This window comes from Falco rusticolus, chromosome 3 (genome assembly GCF_015220075.1).
Source record: "Falco rusticolus isolate bFalRus1 chromosome 3, bFalRus1.pri, whole genome shotgun sequence".
Lineage (NCBI taxonomy): Eukaryota > Metazoa > Chordata > Aves > Falconiformes > Falconidae > Falco > Falco rusticolus.
This window is the reverse complement of record NC_051189.1, coordinates 28800147-28816907: the sequence shown is the minus strand read 5'-3', so window position 1 is coordinate 28816907 and position 16761 is coordinate 28800147. Positions and strand designations below refer to the sequence as shown.

At 37.2% G+C, this 16761-nt stretch overlaps 1 protein-coding gene across 4 annotated transcripts in view; it reads right to left on the bottom strand.

Moving 5' to 3' along the window:
• Window positions 1–152: 152 nt before the first annotated feature.
• The window catches only part of STK3 (serine/threonine kinase 3), a 139503-nt gene continuing 122894 nt past the window's right edge, over window positions 153–16761 (bottom strand). For 2 of the 4 annotated variants that reach the window (XM_037379955.1, XM_037379956.1), the window contains exon 11: window positions 153–4532. In XM_037379955.1, coding sequence (XP_037235852.1) covers window positions 4374–4532 — 159 coding nt within the window. In that variant the 3' untranslated portion in view covers window positions 153–4373. The remainder of the gene's footprint in view (window positions 4533–16761) is intronic. The other 2 variants (XM_037379957.1, XM_037379954.1) reach the window with 2 other exon arrangements.

Below are 16761 nucleotides of genomic sequence, written 5' to 3'. Positions count from 1 at the left end.
GATAATTGTAAAGGTCTTTTCTAACCTAAATGATTCTACGATCACAGAACATCCATCATTGCCTTTAGACGTACAGAAAGAAATGCCACAGTATGCTGGAGCCCTTAATGTTTACAAATGCAAAGAAATAAAGGCTTCCTCACGTCACAAGGTCTTTTTAATTAGTTTTATAAACACATACACAATTAAAAAGAAAATGTAATCCTCATTATATCACAGGGATAAAAGAGTGTGCACACAAAGTGCTTTACAGAAGTTATACAGTATACATTCTGCTTGGAAGCACCAGTGCCTGTTAAAGTTGACTAAGGTTATCTCATGTACTCGTGCACAGATTCACTCACCATGAGCCATATTTATATTTGAAGTTCAATACACTGGATGGAGAAGCAGCCTGAGCCACTCGCTGTGCACTCTCATCTGAACGTACCTGGACAAATAGAGGCAAGCTATTATTTACTGTAAATAAACAGTAAATAATTATAACATCCAGTAATTGTCAGATTAACTCAGATTAGCAGTAGAATTTTGTCACTTCAAACATACTGTGGTTCACTAAGGAGTTCTGTTCACAAGTCCCTTTTACTAAAGTGTCTTTGTGGGCAAATTCTTAGAGAGTAATTCTGAAAAAAACCCAGAAGATAAATGGGCTATAGAATCAAATTTGAGACATTAAATGCATTTGCTTTTCCTAGTTAAGCCACCCAAGAACCTATTGTTCTTGTCGTTACACCAGAAAATTAAAGGAGTACCTAAAGCTGCTAGTGCCTGATAGTATCTCCAAGGAAAGGATGTCCACGAAGACTTCCAGTGTACTGGGGTGGCGCTCAGCTCTCTCAGGATAGGTCTTTAGCAACCTCAGAGTGCAGAGAGGGAGACTTGCACAAAGTATTTGAGGATTTCTGTCTTTAGACTGGCCTGATACGCTTCCATTGAGATCCTCGAACTTATAGAGCTTGCAGCAATGTCTTGAGCTGGAAAAATCCTTCCCAGAGCTGACTTTGAGAGATGTGGTTTTCTGCACTCACATCTGGGCTCACAGTATTAGAGAAAAGAAATAAAAGCATGAGAGATGACTATGGAAACGAACTTTAATGGTTACTATTAACTTAATTTTGCTTCAGTTAGAATGAATAACAAGACTACAATTATGCATGAAAAATTAGCTTTTATTACAAATATTTAGTAATAAGTAATGATTTTTCAAAATTTGTTTTACTTACTAAACCTAAACATACAAAGTCAGAAGCAAACAAGAAATTGCTTGGTTAAAATCTTACTGAAGGTTAACTTGTCAGTAGTTCTACCAGATTTCCTGCAAGGCTTGCTTTTAAAATGTCTTATTTATTATACTGTCACACTTCCTTTACAGAGATGCCCATCCTCCAGTAGAGATGTGTAGTCACCAGCATGGACGATTTGATTGATTTTTATAAACAGAAGAAAGAAAAAATAAGTTGTATCCATCTCTCAGTATAAAACCTATTTCTATGTTACATTTGCACATAATTTAGAGCCCAATAAATACACTGGCTTCTGAAGCCAAAGACAGCTCTTACACTGACTGCAGCGTGCACCATATCAGAAGGGAAGCATTACTGATTTCATATTAATTGGTGATAGTATTCTTTGGTCGAAAACATCCTATAACTACCCAGTTTATGGTATATCAGAAGCTATTTTCCACCCATGAAGTAGCTTGTTTACAGTTGTTTATTTTATTCCATGGCTTTCAGATTTTTTGCCTGCATCTGCACAAAATTAATTCAATTTGTTTCTATGCAGACAGATCAGGACTGAAGAAAGGATGTCCTTTATCCTTTGATACCTTTCAGATGTCAGATCACAAGAGCTCTAGTCTAAACCAGCCTTGCACTAGAGTCCCTCTGGACAGACAATTCATATTTAGTGCACTGCATTACTAAAGCTTTCAGCACACACAAAATATGAAAACTGTTATCATTTTATTACATTGTTTGTTACACTGTAAAGCCACATTATTCAAAACCAAAGTCTTAATTTTGGTGGGAAAAGTTTAAGAGAGTAAGGGCAAAGAAAGCTGCTAATGATGACCTCAAAGGTCTTTTTCCAACCTAAATGATTCTGTGATGCAAGCAAGAGTGTCTGGACAGTGACACTTCGCTTAAAAGGCACACCAAGAAAAGGCAAGCCAGGTTCTTCTCCTGATGATTTGAACCTGTTTTTTTTCTTTTTTCTTATATATATAGATATGCATATATATGTGTATACCTACACAAATATATGTACACACACATACCTTTGAGTTTTTGAGAATAGAAAGTTTAAGAATTAGAAATTCATTTAAAATAAATAAGAATCATACTAATAGGAGGAGGTTGGTATTGTTATTTTTTGCTGTATTATGATTAGAATCTAATGACATGGTGATATGTTCATAACATTTTTTACTTTACATCATTTCACTGTATAAACGTGAGGCATAGGACTACCAGATGCATTGTACCTTGCCTAAAGTAATTCTTAAGATCTTCTGTGTTCTTGCTTTCCCATAAGGAATGTTCATTACTTTAAGAAATTATGAAGAGAGTTGAGGGTAAGGATGTTCTAGCAATCACAATTAAAATTTATTTGACTCTAGGGTTTACATGTTACGAGCGTGGCATGCACGCAAACACACACACAGAATGACAATGACAACAATGGCTGTATACACCTCGAACCCAAGTCCCAGCATAGCTGTGGCATGCTGATCTTGTGAAAACTTCTGTTTTCCTTTTCCATAAGCTTTATGATATAACGCACCATTTCCAAAATCAGCACTGCTCCGACTAAATGGTCCACATATGACAAAGGTAAATGTTAAGAGGTATGAGATGATAACTAACTTCCAGAAAACATTTAACAGAAGATGCCCATATAGTAGTCACCATTAAAAGTTTTAACAGCTGAAGGTTGAACGTAAAGATCTTTTCAGCTGTACTGTTTAAAGAAGTATGACTATCACGTAAAGTTATTTACACAAAAGGCAACAATAGTAAAGATATCGGTAGAGAACACAGTAGATTGTTCAGAAAGTGGATCACATTTTCTGCTAAGTCCGAAATATTTCTTGCAATGTTGTAAATTCTGCCTACTAGATAGATATCCTACAATATAAACCAGACAGAAGAACTTGTAAAAAGATATTAAGAGCTTGGTCCTGCCTTTCTGATTCCCCAAAGTCTACCAACAGAAGACTACAGGAATTCTGAATGTTTAGTGATTTCAGGACAAAACCCTTAGAGGACTGCAAAATGTTGCTTCTTTTTAGTACTTAATATATAAGTATTTAATTTATTTTCTTTGGCTTTTAAATTACTATCCCTTCATATCTATAATGTGAAACCAAACTCAATCCAAACCACTAATAACTCCCCTCTTCCCTCAAAACAGTGATAAAAACCATAAATGAACCAAAAACATATTCAGAAACTGTAGCTGTTGCTTCATTATAAAACTACGGTGCAAAATAGAGGTTTATACTGGTCAGAATTGCAATAGCAATTGGAAATTTACACTGAAGGAGTGACTGCAGGTATTGCTTCTGCTGCATAACAGAAAAATCAAAACTGATTAGGCACTTGTTTTCTTGTTAAATAAGAGATCATTCAGTGTGCGTAAAAATGACAGAAATACTTTCTAAAAGAATGCTCTGTAGCATAACAACAGTATTGCTCATTTAAAACCACAGTCCCTGATTCAGGACAGCAGAAAAACACGTGCCTATTACTTATTTTATACTTAAATCCTACTTATAAGAATGGGCTGGGTACATGTTGAAGTGCTGTCCTGAATTGGGATGCTTACTGAAATTGGAGTTTTAAAAGATAATACAGTGGTGCGCTTCTTTTCATTATACTACAATATCAATTTCACTTAATCTGGCTCTGCTCTCCACAATATTATCCTAGTACTTCCTAAGAAAAAAATAAAACAGGCATAAAATAAATAGGATAACCAAAGATTACATAATAAATACGCTACTAAGTGGGAGGAAAACACATTGCAACATAAGGCTCTGTAGTGTTGCACAATGAAGAAATAGTTCCAGGTGCTCCAAAACACAACTCCTAATGTACAACACTGAGTTACCACTATACACCTGAAAAAGATTGGGAAGTAACAGATTAAACTTCTATTACATTAAACATTTGAAAATACAAACAAGTGGTAGTGTGTTTCGCTGCCTTGGCAGAACACCATATGTATGTTCTTTCACTGCTCCAATTGTCATTGTTTGTGAAGGAAAATTCAGAAGATTGGGTTTTTGAAAACTCTCATAATTGATTCCTTCAGACTTAAAAAGTTACCAGTGTCCACACTGACCCATAGGATTATCTCTGAAAATAAACTCAGAAATTTTGTTGCCTCCGTTTCTTTGCATCCATCGCATCTAGGATAGGTTGCCTCTTTGCAGTGTACCTCTGACGAAGCTCTTCAATTTCTCGTTCCATCATAGGGTCCAAAGCCTTTAATCGCATCTGTAATTCTTCTAAACTCAGATTCTTTAGCTGTAAAACAATCAACCAAACAAACAAAAAACCCACAAAAAATATTAAAACCTGTTTACAACAAAAATGAAACCACCACCTTTCATAATCCTTTAATTCAGTTGCAGTGTTTTTACACACTGAGTGTATGCATACACACATATAACTGTTTATAACCAAAAGCCTTAGTTCTTAGTATGCTCCACGATAAATAATTTAACAGCATATGAAAACACAAACATGCACAGTACATCTAATTAATTTAAAAAAAAAAAGTCACTTTGCAAACCTTGCAAATAGATTGCAAATAAATACAGAGCTGGAGTTAAACTCATTAGGCTGAAAAAAACCCATCCCACTGTATACACAGGTATATTCATGTATATGAATTATATTGCTTAATCAAATACTTCTTACTTAACTACATTCTCTTATAGAAGCCTGAAAAATAGACACCTGCTGAAAGGAATAGTCTGAACAGATATTTAGAGGTACTTTCTAATAAGAATGACAAGGCTTCTGTCCTCCTCAACAGTCTGCTGCCAGAACTAGTCAAAGCATATTGCTAACAGTCTTTCAATAACACATGAATTAATTTCCTGAATTCATGGAGGGAGGGAACCTTTGACCAAGCTGTTTTCTTTCTAAAAATATTTTCTCATGATGTTAAACAGTTCATTACATTTCATTCATTAAAAGCGATGGGTCATATAACAAGTCAATCACTTAGCTGGCTTGCTGGCTGCTGCAAAGCACAGTTGGAGTCTTGTCAGGTGCTGGGGCACGCTGGGCACTACTGCCCACCTGCTACTGCAGGGAAGGACCAACATTTGAAATATGTTCCTTTGGCTGCCCTAAGTATTTTTTTCCTGGTAACGTCTAGTGCCTCTACTGCATTTGTCTCGTCAGAATTGCCTATGTGCCAAGTACTCTTCACAAAGTGTGAAAAATATCAACAAATTTCAAATAGTACAAATAATTTCAACCTAGGAAAGGGATAATCTATACTTTATTTGCAAATATTCTGACACTGCACACAAGCACACCACCTAACTCAGAAGAAAAAAGACATTTTCTGAATCAACCTACTAATGAGTCAATACTTCATTCATGAATCTAGGGCAGTCTTCCATCCACACAGTTTGATCGGTTTTCCCTGAGGAATGTAATATTACTTTTGATCTTTATTTTTATCAGCATCTGAGGATATAAATTAGCAATACATATTGCTACATACAGTCCAAACCCCAGCATTACAACTTCTGTTAACAGACTACATTGTACATAGTAAACAACTTAAAATCGTAATAAAGAGGGACTGCAGATCTGAAACTCATAGAAGAGCATATGGAAAATGATGCACATTTTCTTGCAACACCATTTTAACCAGAAGATTCCTAATGAAGATGAGAATTAAACCCCGCAAGTCAAAATATCTTCCAGGACTCAAGGATCCTTAGATCTATATGAGCTTCAGAGACCTCAGTAGCTCATCCCAAGGAGAAATGACACCTTCTGTTTCTTAGGAGGGAATGAGTTGCCTCCCAAGCAATTAAGTATCACCCAGTCTACCATAGTTCTCCCATTTGATATATGCAAGAAAAGACTGGGGAAAGGAATCATAATTCCTCAGGCACCAAGACTTTCGCAGAAAAACACCTTTCCACTTTCAGAGAAAAATAATAGATTATTAAAAAAAAAAAACAATCACCATTCTGTTGCATTTGTAGCCTATTGGTAAATGTAACTGGCACGTGACAGACACTTTTCAGTGAAGATAACTCTTCTAGAGGAGTGAAGTGTCAGAGAGATTTGCAGTATGAGAAGAGACGACAGTGCGAATTCCCCTGTTTAACAGATCCCAACACAGCACAAACAAGAGGAGCAATAAAACCATGGGGTTTAGCATGTGTGACAGGAGAAAGATACTTGGGGCTCCGTGGACCAGCAAAGAGACTAAAGGAAGGCACTGTGAATAATCTCGTGTGCGAGTGTTTTGTGAGAACTGCCACTGATAAAGTCTCCTACCCGCTCTGGGCCAGCCTGGGCAGCCATTTATTCCCTCTCAGTCACCACTGCAGACATCAGGCTTAAACTGCACAGAATAGACCCCAACTGATGCAATCACATAATTATTCTGCTCAGAAAAGCATTTTTTTTATAAATTGTCAAAGAAGAATGTGATGGGTGAGTTTTTATTTAAATTTCAATCAAGAAGCAGAGCCAGAAAACAGAGTTAAATATTCCTTAAAGATCACAGACAGCTGGGATGGAAATTAAAATATAAAGAGAATGAATTTTTAAATCCAAAGAATAAGAATCTTTCAGAATGATCTCAGCCACATCACCCAGGGGACCCAAGGAGCCACAGTATTCATCTGTATAAACGGCTGATGCTCAGGATATTCAAAGGAAGCGAACAACAGGAAACAGGGACATCAAGAAACTGGAAACCGAGTTAACTCTCTGACATCAGATGCAAAACCCACTTAATCAGCCACAGCTGAATCCAGGATATGTGCGTGTGTTCATGCACCTACATGTCTCCTTGGTAAATTTAAAAATATTTTTTCTTGACTTCCGTTTGTGCTATAGATACTACCTCACGAACCCTAAAAACCTGCAAAAGTCCAAACACTGAATGCAACAGCAAATATATCAAATGAGACGTGAAGAAATAACTCAAGAGATTTAATTATTCCTATGTAATTTATTCCCCTGCATGATACATATTTTGATTCAAATTCTTAAAGCGATAAAGCTCAGCTCTCATTTACTTTCACTTGCAACCAGTTTGCAATTTAAACTGCCATAAATAATCTCTCACATAGTTTGTTGTTGTAACTACTGGGGCTACCAGCATTAATGGGAAAGGAGAGGAAAGCATTCAGCTGTGCAAGCTACAGGAACTCAAAAAGGCTTTAAATAATATTTTGATAGCTTTTTAAAAGCCATAAACTGCAGCAATTCAGTAATTGGGATAGTATTTGACTGCGAACGATAGATAATTCGATTTCTGCCACTCCAAATCAATTGTATCCTTTCGGAGATCAAACAGCTGCAGCCACACAACAGATAGCAATTAGCATCAAGTTGGGCCACCTCTAAGACAAAGGTGAATGGTTTCTGGTAAAAGTGTTTGCCTCCACTGGGACCCTTCGTATCACCAGGTATGGGTGATCACACGGGTATGGGAAAACAACAGTCCAAACTCCAATTTATAATGCCATGAATCTATCAATTACATGCAATAATAATATAATATTCAGAAAGCGTGTGCATCTGTTTCACACATACATACAGTCTTTTAGAGTAGGTATGCATGCTCAGTTTTCCAGTAGAAAAATCAGATGCGTACAGAAAACAAACTTTTCTCCTGAAAGCTGTATTTGTTAACCTAATCACTAAATGTACAAGGGAAGCAAGAAAAAAACCCAAAGCAAAGCTGTTTCCAGAGCCAGGTAACATTGAATAATTTCTTCTATGAGCTGAAGGATTCCCAAGACACAGTCGCACCCACAAGGAAGCCCCACTGAAATTCTCTACTGGGCTTGGCTAGAGCAAAGGAATTCGACTTTGCCTGCAAGAGACCAGCTACCAGTCACCCCGTCACCCTGGTGGGGGGAGCTCCCAGAGCTGCAAGCTGAGCGCCAGCAGCTCCTGCCTCTGCCTTCTCTTCTCCCTGATGCAGGGGGAAACCCTGGCAGGAGAAAGGCACCCATGCACAAAGGAGCTCCGCCAACACAAGCTTCCAGTGACAGAAGATACTTCTGCAGCAGCACCAATTTGAGCTGGGACAACCAGCACAGACTCAAAGCATTAACTAACCTTTTCACTGAACTAGGATTTTCAGTTATAATCTTCGAAAAAGGCAACTCAGCCACACGCTTAGGAGATCTGTAGTACCTTATCTCGAACTCTTAACAAACGGGACATCAGTCATTTACCCGCTCCTGGCTCACTTTTCAACTTACTTGTCCTAGAGTTAGACACTTCTCCAAGAAAGGCTACATGCAGAAGTTAAAAAGCAGCAGAACAGATTAAGAATCATTAGCAAGCTTTTTCTTAATGTGACCGTCCTCATTAAGCTGGGATACAGTAAAAATCCAAAAGCTGGGGCAGCTCTAGGCACAAAATGATCCAGTTGTGATCCCAGCACGGGTCAGAGCTACAATTAGTGCAGAGACAGCTGCACTCCCCTTGGGTGAAGGCGGCAGGAACCACTGCCAATCAATCTGGGGTTTTAAGAAGTAGTAATTACATTTTGTAGCTGAAGAAAAAATAATCCAGTGTTATCATGCAAGGTTGGTCAAATACAGCACAGTTTAGCATTTCATCAGAAGAATATTTCTGATGCAGAAAACATTCTTAGTCTGGTCAATACTGGTTTTCAGGTTGGTTGCCTTTTTTTTTTTTTTTAACATGTCTTTGAACAGCAACACAAGGAATTCTTTCCTCACGTACTGATGCAGTCATCTCCCAGAACCAAACTTCAGCAAGGGAAGAGCAACAATTTTTACTTTTTCCTTCTTTCAGCCTAACTTCTTGCACCCCAGATGCACCAGTATTTTCAGCGAACCAAAGAATAACTACTTGCAGTCAATACTATTTCTGCCTGCAGAAGGACCCACACCATACATGCTTTGTTCACACTCCTAAGTCAAATCACACCGATGAAAATTTAAACCAAAATAGGCACTTGGAAAATACATATGTGTTCCCATCTACAGACCTGAGTTCTGTAGCATAAGCCGAAAAGGAAGGAGATAAAGTACAGCAAAAAACGGGCTCTCAGAAGTCATCAAGTCAAAGGGTTCAATGCAAATCTTGACTACTGGCTTCCACCTGTGTCCAGCACAGAAGTCGGGATGAAGGACAGGCATCTGACTCGGTGGTGCTTGCAGTCCATGGATTTAGGCAAAGGGGTCTGGAAAAGAGTCTGGAACTCATCAGCTGCACTTGGCCAGCACACAGCCGTAGCCATCCAAACTTTTCGGGGGGTGAAAGCCAAAGTTTTGGTGGATATAGCACACTATAATCTTAATCGACCCTTGACAGCTAACAGAGGTAAATAAAAGCTCTAGGCCTGTGATGTTTTCAATATGATAAAATTAGATTTCATTAGTAATTCCATAATGCATGAATTACCATTGCAAACCTCCAGTCTATCAAACTAAATTATGGAATACTGCCATTAAGCTGGTGCAATGAAAACAAGCGAATGTATTTTCAGGGTTTAAATTGTTAAGAAAATAGAGATTCAATCAAAAAATAATCTGCATCAAATTTGTTGTGTTTACTTGAAAAAACAAATTCTTCCTAGCAACTGCTTAAATGAATCTTACAGATGCAACATGCCTTATTAGAAACCTTTGATTAAAAAAATATGGATTGTTAATACTGTACTCTGAGTCATCTATTTTCCCATCTGCTAGTAATTCCTACAATATGAACTATCAACAGAATGGCTAACAACAATAATTGCAACAATGGCAATTGCAAAAGTGGGTTGCCTACAGCACTTTCTAAGATTTAATCAGTGCATGTCTTGGATTGTTTTGTGTTGTTAGTGGCCTCAGGTAAGAGCAACTTTTTCTCTCCAGCTATTCCCTTCCCTCTGCTGAGCAGAGTTTTCTTTTCTCTAATGGAATGAGCTCCACTGATGACTTCAAACTTTTTTTTTAGTAGTATAAGAAGTTATACTTGAGTCGGGATCCAAAAGGTACAAGGTGGGCCTTTCTGACCAGTTTTTCTTGACTACAAATTCACACCCAAAATCTGTGAATCTTACTGATGTAGTAGCTGTCTCAGGCTTCTATGCAAGGAAATACTCCACGGTTAGTGTCTGTCCGACTGTTCCCATGCAGCACTGGATGGGAGAACTGCTCTATGTTTGCTTATGCAGCAAACCCATGCTGACCTTGTCTCAGCAGTGTTGACGAGTGGTCTCAGACACCCACCAGTCACACATCTGAGCCCTGACTTGCTGCCATCCCCATCCCTGCTGCCACTACTACAGTGGGCAAATCGGTCACAAGAAAAGAAATTTGGATGGGGGATGGAGTGAGAGCATTTATTTCAGCACATCTGAAGAGCAAGTCTCCTTGTTGCAAAAACACAAAATACGGAGATACACAAATAAAAGAAGGACCTCATTTACTATCATTATTTTTGACAATTTGTGAGAAAGAGGGGCTAACAACCTAACTTCCAAAAGCCAAAGTTCATTACACAGGACTGCAGTTATCATAATTTTTTTGAGGGGGTAAAATAAGCACACAGCACTAAGAAAAAAAATTGAAGACTGACAACTTCATGTAATTTTAAAAAGTCTTTTAAGGGCTAAAATGGTGTATAAAAGTCCCATGATTAATTCTATTTTTTACTAGTAGAGTTCTCTGTGCTCAGATGTTAAAACTGTACATCATTTTAACACCACAAGGCTAAATCTTTGTCACTACCATCAATATTTTTCAGCTCTGGAAGGCTTTCTTTAGCTTCATACAAAGTTACTTTCCAATAGAAAATCACCAAGGAGGAGGGGGGAGAGTTTTCTATAGCATTAGCGCATACTAGCATTTCCATACCTTTGTTGAATACTGCCCAGGGCTTCCTTTGAGCACATTAAGAACTGCCAATCCTAAAATTAAAAAATTATGAGCTGGGTCCTTCACCTTCATTAAATTACCCTTTAAAATTGCATTCCTAAAATAAGACGTTTTTAAAGAGGAGAGAGGTGTCATTTTATTTCCCTTTTCATTTCTGAGTCATGAGGAGGCAAACAGAATCTAAAAATTTATGCAATTAAAACAGCTAAAAAGTTCAGGAAAAAAATAATTTATTAGCCAAAAACTTTAATAAGCAATCCTGCCTACAGGAACTGAAATCTAAAGAAAAGCACCGATCATCATGAAACACTGTGTAAGATTAGCAATAGTGCTAACTCCTGTCTGTTGCAATTTTGCCCCGTTCCTGATAAAACCGGTCACGTAGTACGTATTAATGCTATCTCATATCCAAAGCAGTGCAAATATCATTTATATTGGTTTTACCTACAATAGCAGCTGATGTTCATGTAGTTGCAAGGTACATAATTTTCACTAAAATAAATAAAACACAGAAGAATCTGAACACAGGGAAATAAACTGCAGGTAATGTATCTGAAAAAACTGGCAGCTAGTAAACATCCATTAATAAGGACATTTGAGATCAAATTTTTAGTATCTGACAGATAATAAATTTAATAATTCAATTTTACAAGCATATAGAAGGAAAAAAATCCTACCATTCCCTCTTTCCTAGGTCATTTACAGAGAGTGTTTTGTTACATTATGCACAATTGAGTCTACCGAAGCATGACACTTTAATTTACTACCACCTTCTGTTTAGAACTGCATCATCCATCACGGATGTTTTTAAAAATTAGTTTTAGAGTATCTTAGGCAAAAATTCACAGTTTGAAATGCCTTAGAGAAGATCTTGATGGTTGGTGGGTGGGTTTTTTAGATATATATTTACTGTGATTTTCTATACGAGGCATCCCAAGCTTAATGGTACCAGTTAGCCCTGAAGAGTACTATAAATGTTTACTGAAGCTCCCAACAGAGTAAATAATCTAATGCTTAGGAACAACACTCCGTCTGGATACCCACCATGCTATTTAAAATTGATTGCAAATATACCTACACAATGCTGATAGCAAAGCAGCTACCACACCTGATCTAAGAATATACAAGGATTTTCCCCCAAGCCATTTCTGCTTTTGGAAAAAAACCCCAATCAAACAAAAAAACCTCAAACAACTTTTCAAATATTACCAAACCAAAATATAAAGCTTTAAAATGAAAAGGAATTCTTTGGCTACAGCTCTTAGTGTACTAACTAAGTAGTATCAAAACCTCAACATTTTATCTCTATTAATCTGTAGCTCTCTAGGGCACATGCTTTTAGTTGTCCTTGATAAAGAGCTCAGCTATCAGCAGGTACATTACAACGTCCTTGAGTTCATTGTATCACATTTTAGCAAACCGTAGTTATCATTCAACTATATAAACCCAAATGTTACCTTTATATTCAAAAATTTTCATAAGTTAAGGCACTGCCTCCTTGACACATGATTCTTCCATGAGAAGATAATTTTTAAAATGTTCAGAAAATAAAAGTATTACATTCTTGTAAAATTATACTAATCTACATGTAAATGCAAGCTGTATTAAGAACAAAGATACAAACTACTTGGATAAGTGTCATTTTAAAAAAATAAAACTATTCAGCCAGGACCCCCAAACATCCTAAAGATAAAATAAAATATGAAAGACGTTCCCAGTTTGGCCAAAATATTTTGTAAATGTCAATCTATATTGAAAAGTAAAGTTAAAGACATAAATAACATGAAATAGGTATCCTGAGGTTAAAAAGAAAACTGTATTAAAATCTACAAACTCATTAAATGCATAATGATAATTTAAAGCTATTTTTAATCAGTAGTTCCATTTATGATTTTTAAAATAGAAACAAAAATGAAAACTCCTTGAGTAATGAGTTGTGACCCAACAAGACACATGCATGCACATAGATAACCTTGAAGTTAAAACCAGACCCAGAAAAGTGTTTAACCTGAAGAGCAATGGAAGAGACTAGAAGAATTTTAAACCTTAAACTTCAAACCTCTGTGTCCTAGTAAGGGACAATATAAGCGAATCTCAAGTTTCTCAAAAGTACAAGATGTTGATACTCCAAAATAAAACAAAAACGGATACAGCAAAACTAAATTTTCCTAACAGGAAAAGTCTGTTGGAGGAGAGATACACCCCCACAACCCAAAATGCACATGCAAATTTATATCTTATTTGCTGGGCAACCCTGACTTAGTTAGATTCTTCATAAGGAAGAAAATCCGGTTCAGTTTAAAACATCCAGTTCAGAAAGGATCTAGGAAAATAACACATCATCTTTAATAAATGGAAAAATGATAGACATACTGTTTGCTGGGTTTTATTTCATGCAGAAAGCATTCTGGTAGTCACGCACGAGAGAGGATGGGGTTTGGCCACTTTCAGTACAAAACAGGCAGAAAAAAATCCTATAGTCCAGAAACATAGGGCAAGTAATAGGCAACAAACACCAGGTTTCTTAATACCTGGGAGAAGGAAGAAAACACAACAAAGACAGTAAAACTGAGACGTTAGTTGAATGAGGTCTGCAAAACATCAGAAAAAGCAGAATCTGAACGCAGCAACTGAACAAAGCCAGGGCGAAGCAGAGAGATTTAACTGAGCTGTTAAGTCACAGCAAGGAGAAGAAGAGATCCCTGCCACAGGAACGGCATGCAGGTTACCGCCTTGAGAGGGAACGGGGAGAGGACGAGAGCCAAGCCTACCTGAGCCTAAGCACCAACGCACAGCACGTGGACACTGCACAGAGACCTGCAGTGATCTGGGAGGGGAGAAGCAATCCCCCATCCCAAGGCTGCTGGCATCTTTGCTAGACAGCACCAAGTTTCATTTTCTGTACAACTTTAAACCTTTACACAGAAGCACTGGTGGCTTTTGAAGAATGATTCTTAGTCTGTAGATCCTCAAATTTTCTTTATTCCTTCCTCAATAATTTTTTGGATTTTTTTTCCCCCCTACAGAAGTGCTTGACTACCTATTCAATTGGATGTGCTTCACAGTTTTCCTAAGCACTGAAAGAACTCAGCTCGCTAAAAGATTTGGGCTCCCAATAGCAGCAGCACAGCCCAGAGAGCCCCCACACAACAGAAGGGTCCTGTTCCACTCCTGCATCGTGTTCAGCAACTCGCCAGACACAGGTGCTGCAGATTTCATTTGCTTATGACAGCTCTGATGTTTTGAAAACTGATTAAAATTGTTTAGGACACTTTTTTTATTATGCTCAATAACTAAGCAGATTTTAAAAAATCTCTTTACACCTTAAACAACAGTTTATTATCTCCTCCTAATGCTGCCTTCTTTTGAGGTCTTATCCGCAAATCACACCAATCAGATACTTCAGTCTCAGCTGGTTCATTATAGTGGATTTAGTTTTTCTTTTGTCAAAATGCACCAGCTTCACATTTGTAAAACACAAGCTTAAACACCAACTACCAAATAACCTTTAATCAACCTGATGAAATCCACCTTATGATGGTCTAAATCTAGTAGACAGCTAGTGTCTTGGTTCTAATCCAGACTAAATTAGATCTAAAATAAGTGAACAAATACAGAAACGGACCATCAAATAGCACCACTTAGCTAGCAGCTTTCAAATAGTACACAGTAGCTTTTCCTTTACTGACATGTAGTAGGCTACTCTCACTACAAGGAATACACTAAGAAATATCCCAAAAGTACAGAACAAGATATTCATTGACGATCATTCATGTCAAAACACATTAATCAAGAAGCCCATGTACCAACGTACAAATAAAAGCAATACTAAATTAAAAAAAATAGTGCACTCAACGAGCAAGAAATCCAGGCTACCTCAGCACTGAACAGTACACAAACACAATTCAATTCTGTTCTCTAAAACACAGCCCACCCTGTGAAAATTGCAGTGCTCACTCTGTATTAGTTTAGAAACTCCATTTATTCATTGAACAAGATTCAATGATTCAGTGGCATGTCCACTTACTCAGTCCAGAATTGCCAAAATAATATTTTGTTATCAAATATTTTGTCTATGACTCAAACATTAATGCAATCAAGCCAAAAATCAGCACACTTCTTCCTTACCTTCACGGTATTATCTCCTAGAAGGGTCTACAACATTTGATCTGTTTGCTTTGTCCCAGAGTGCAGAACAACACTAGTTTGTTCAATTAGGTTTTTCAGATTATAATCTGCAGATATAGTTGTGATTTATTACTCAGTGCAAACAGGTACCGTGCAAGCTTTTGTGCCCACACTGTTCATTAATCCCATTTCCAATTTAGAGTGCTCAGTAATCCACTTTGGCATTTCTGGAGTAAATGATATCACTTTTATAACCCACAACTAGGGACTAGTACAATTTCTGCAAACCCTTATGATGTGACCTGAGTCTCAGTAGAATCCTTCTGGCCTCTGCGCTGGTATTCCAATTTATCTCTTGCATGACTATCTAGGTTTCAATTATGTTTCAGTTTTCTAGTTAAAATTTATAAAGAAAAGAAAAATAATTATAAAACATTATTCATTGCATAGTATATCAGCATCGAAAATCTACATGTCCTGCACTTGAACATCTGTAATGTTCAAGTGTCTGTAACTTCAAATCTAAAACCCTCTCCAGAAAAACACCGTTGGGAATTTAATCTAGGTTTTAAAATTGATTTAATAATCATAATTTGGAAACTGAAGTAGAACCAAGGGCCTCATCTATATTATTTCCAACCCTAACTACCAGGGCAGGAAATAATGAGAGCTCCCATCAAGCTCCAACTCATGCCAAACAATCCGTCCAGCACATTCCTAAGCCACATAAAAAGCATAAGGAAAATACAAGCCAGACAAATGCAATCCTCAAATGCAAGGTGTCAGTACTCAAACAAAATCTGTGCTCAATGCAGTCAACTGCTACACAGCTCACAGACTCATCATTAAACAAAATTATGTTTCACAACTACACTTTCAGAAGTAATTAAAAGCCAAAGATAATTTCATTTCAATTTACAGTGCCTTGTAAAAGCAGTTCAATTGCTTTGACCGTCTTCAGAGTAATGCTTTTCCAAAGTAAAGACGAAAATGTAAATGCTGAGGTTATTAAATGCTCTTGCAATTCATTTAGAACAAGTCACTGGAGGTTCTACTTACAGAACATCTATTCCTCAGTTTGAATGCTATCCTGCATTCAAAAACGTAACACCAAAGATAGACAAAGCACAAATTAATAGGACTGGTCACATATTGAGTGTCATTGTTCAGAGTTTGTAAGAACAGAGAAGATGTGAACAACTCCCTCATCACCAACAGATCTCATGCGTATGCATGAGCACAAACAAATGCAGGGAAACATAGGTTTAGTGTCCAAAAGATTGTGTATCTGTCCTGGACTTTCTGTATTAAATACGAATTTAGCAACACACACAGATTACTTTTTGATCTAGTTACTGCATATGTCTGGATGTGGGCATTAGGATTTACCATTGAAGAAAAACTACTCTCAGAAAAGCATATAAATATACAGCATACCTTCTGGAATTGATGCTGATAAAATTCACCTTATGTGGTAGAAGAAGGGGGGGGGGGGGTATTGCAGACCATATCTT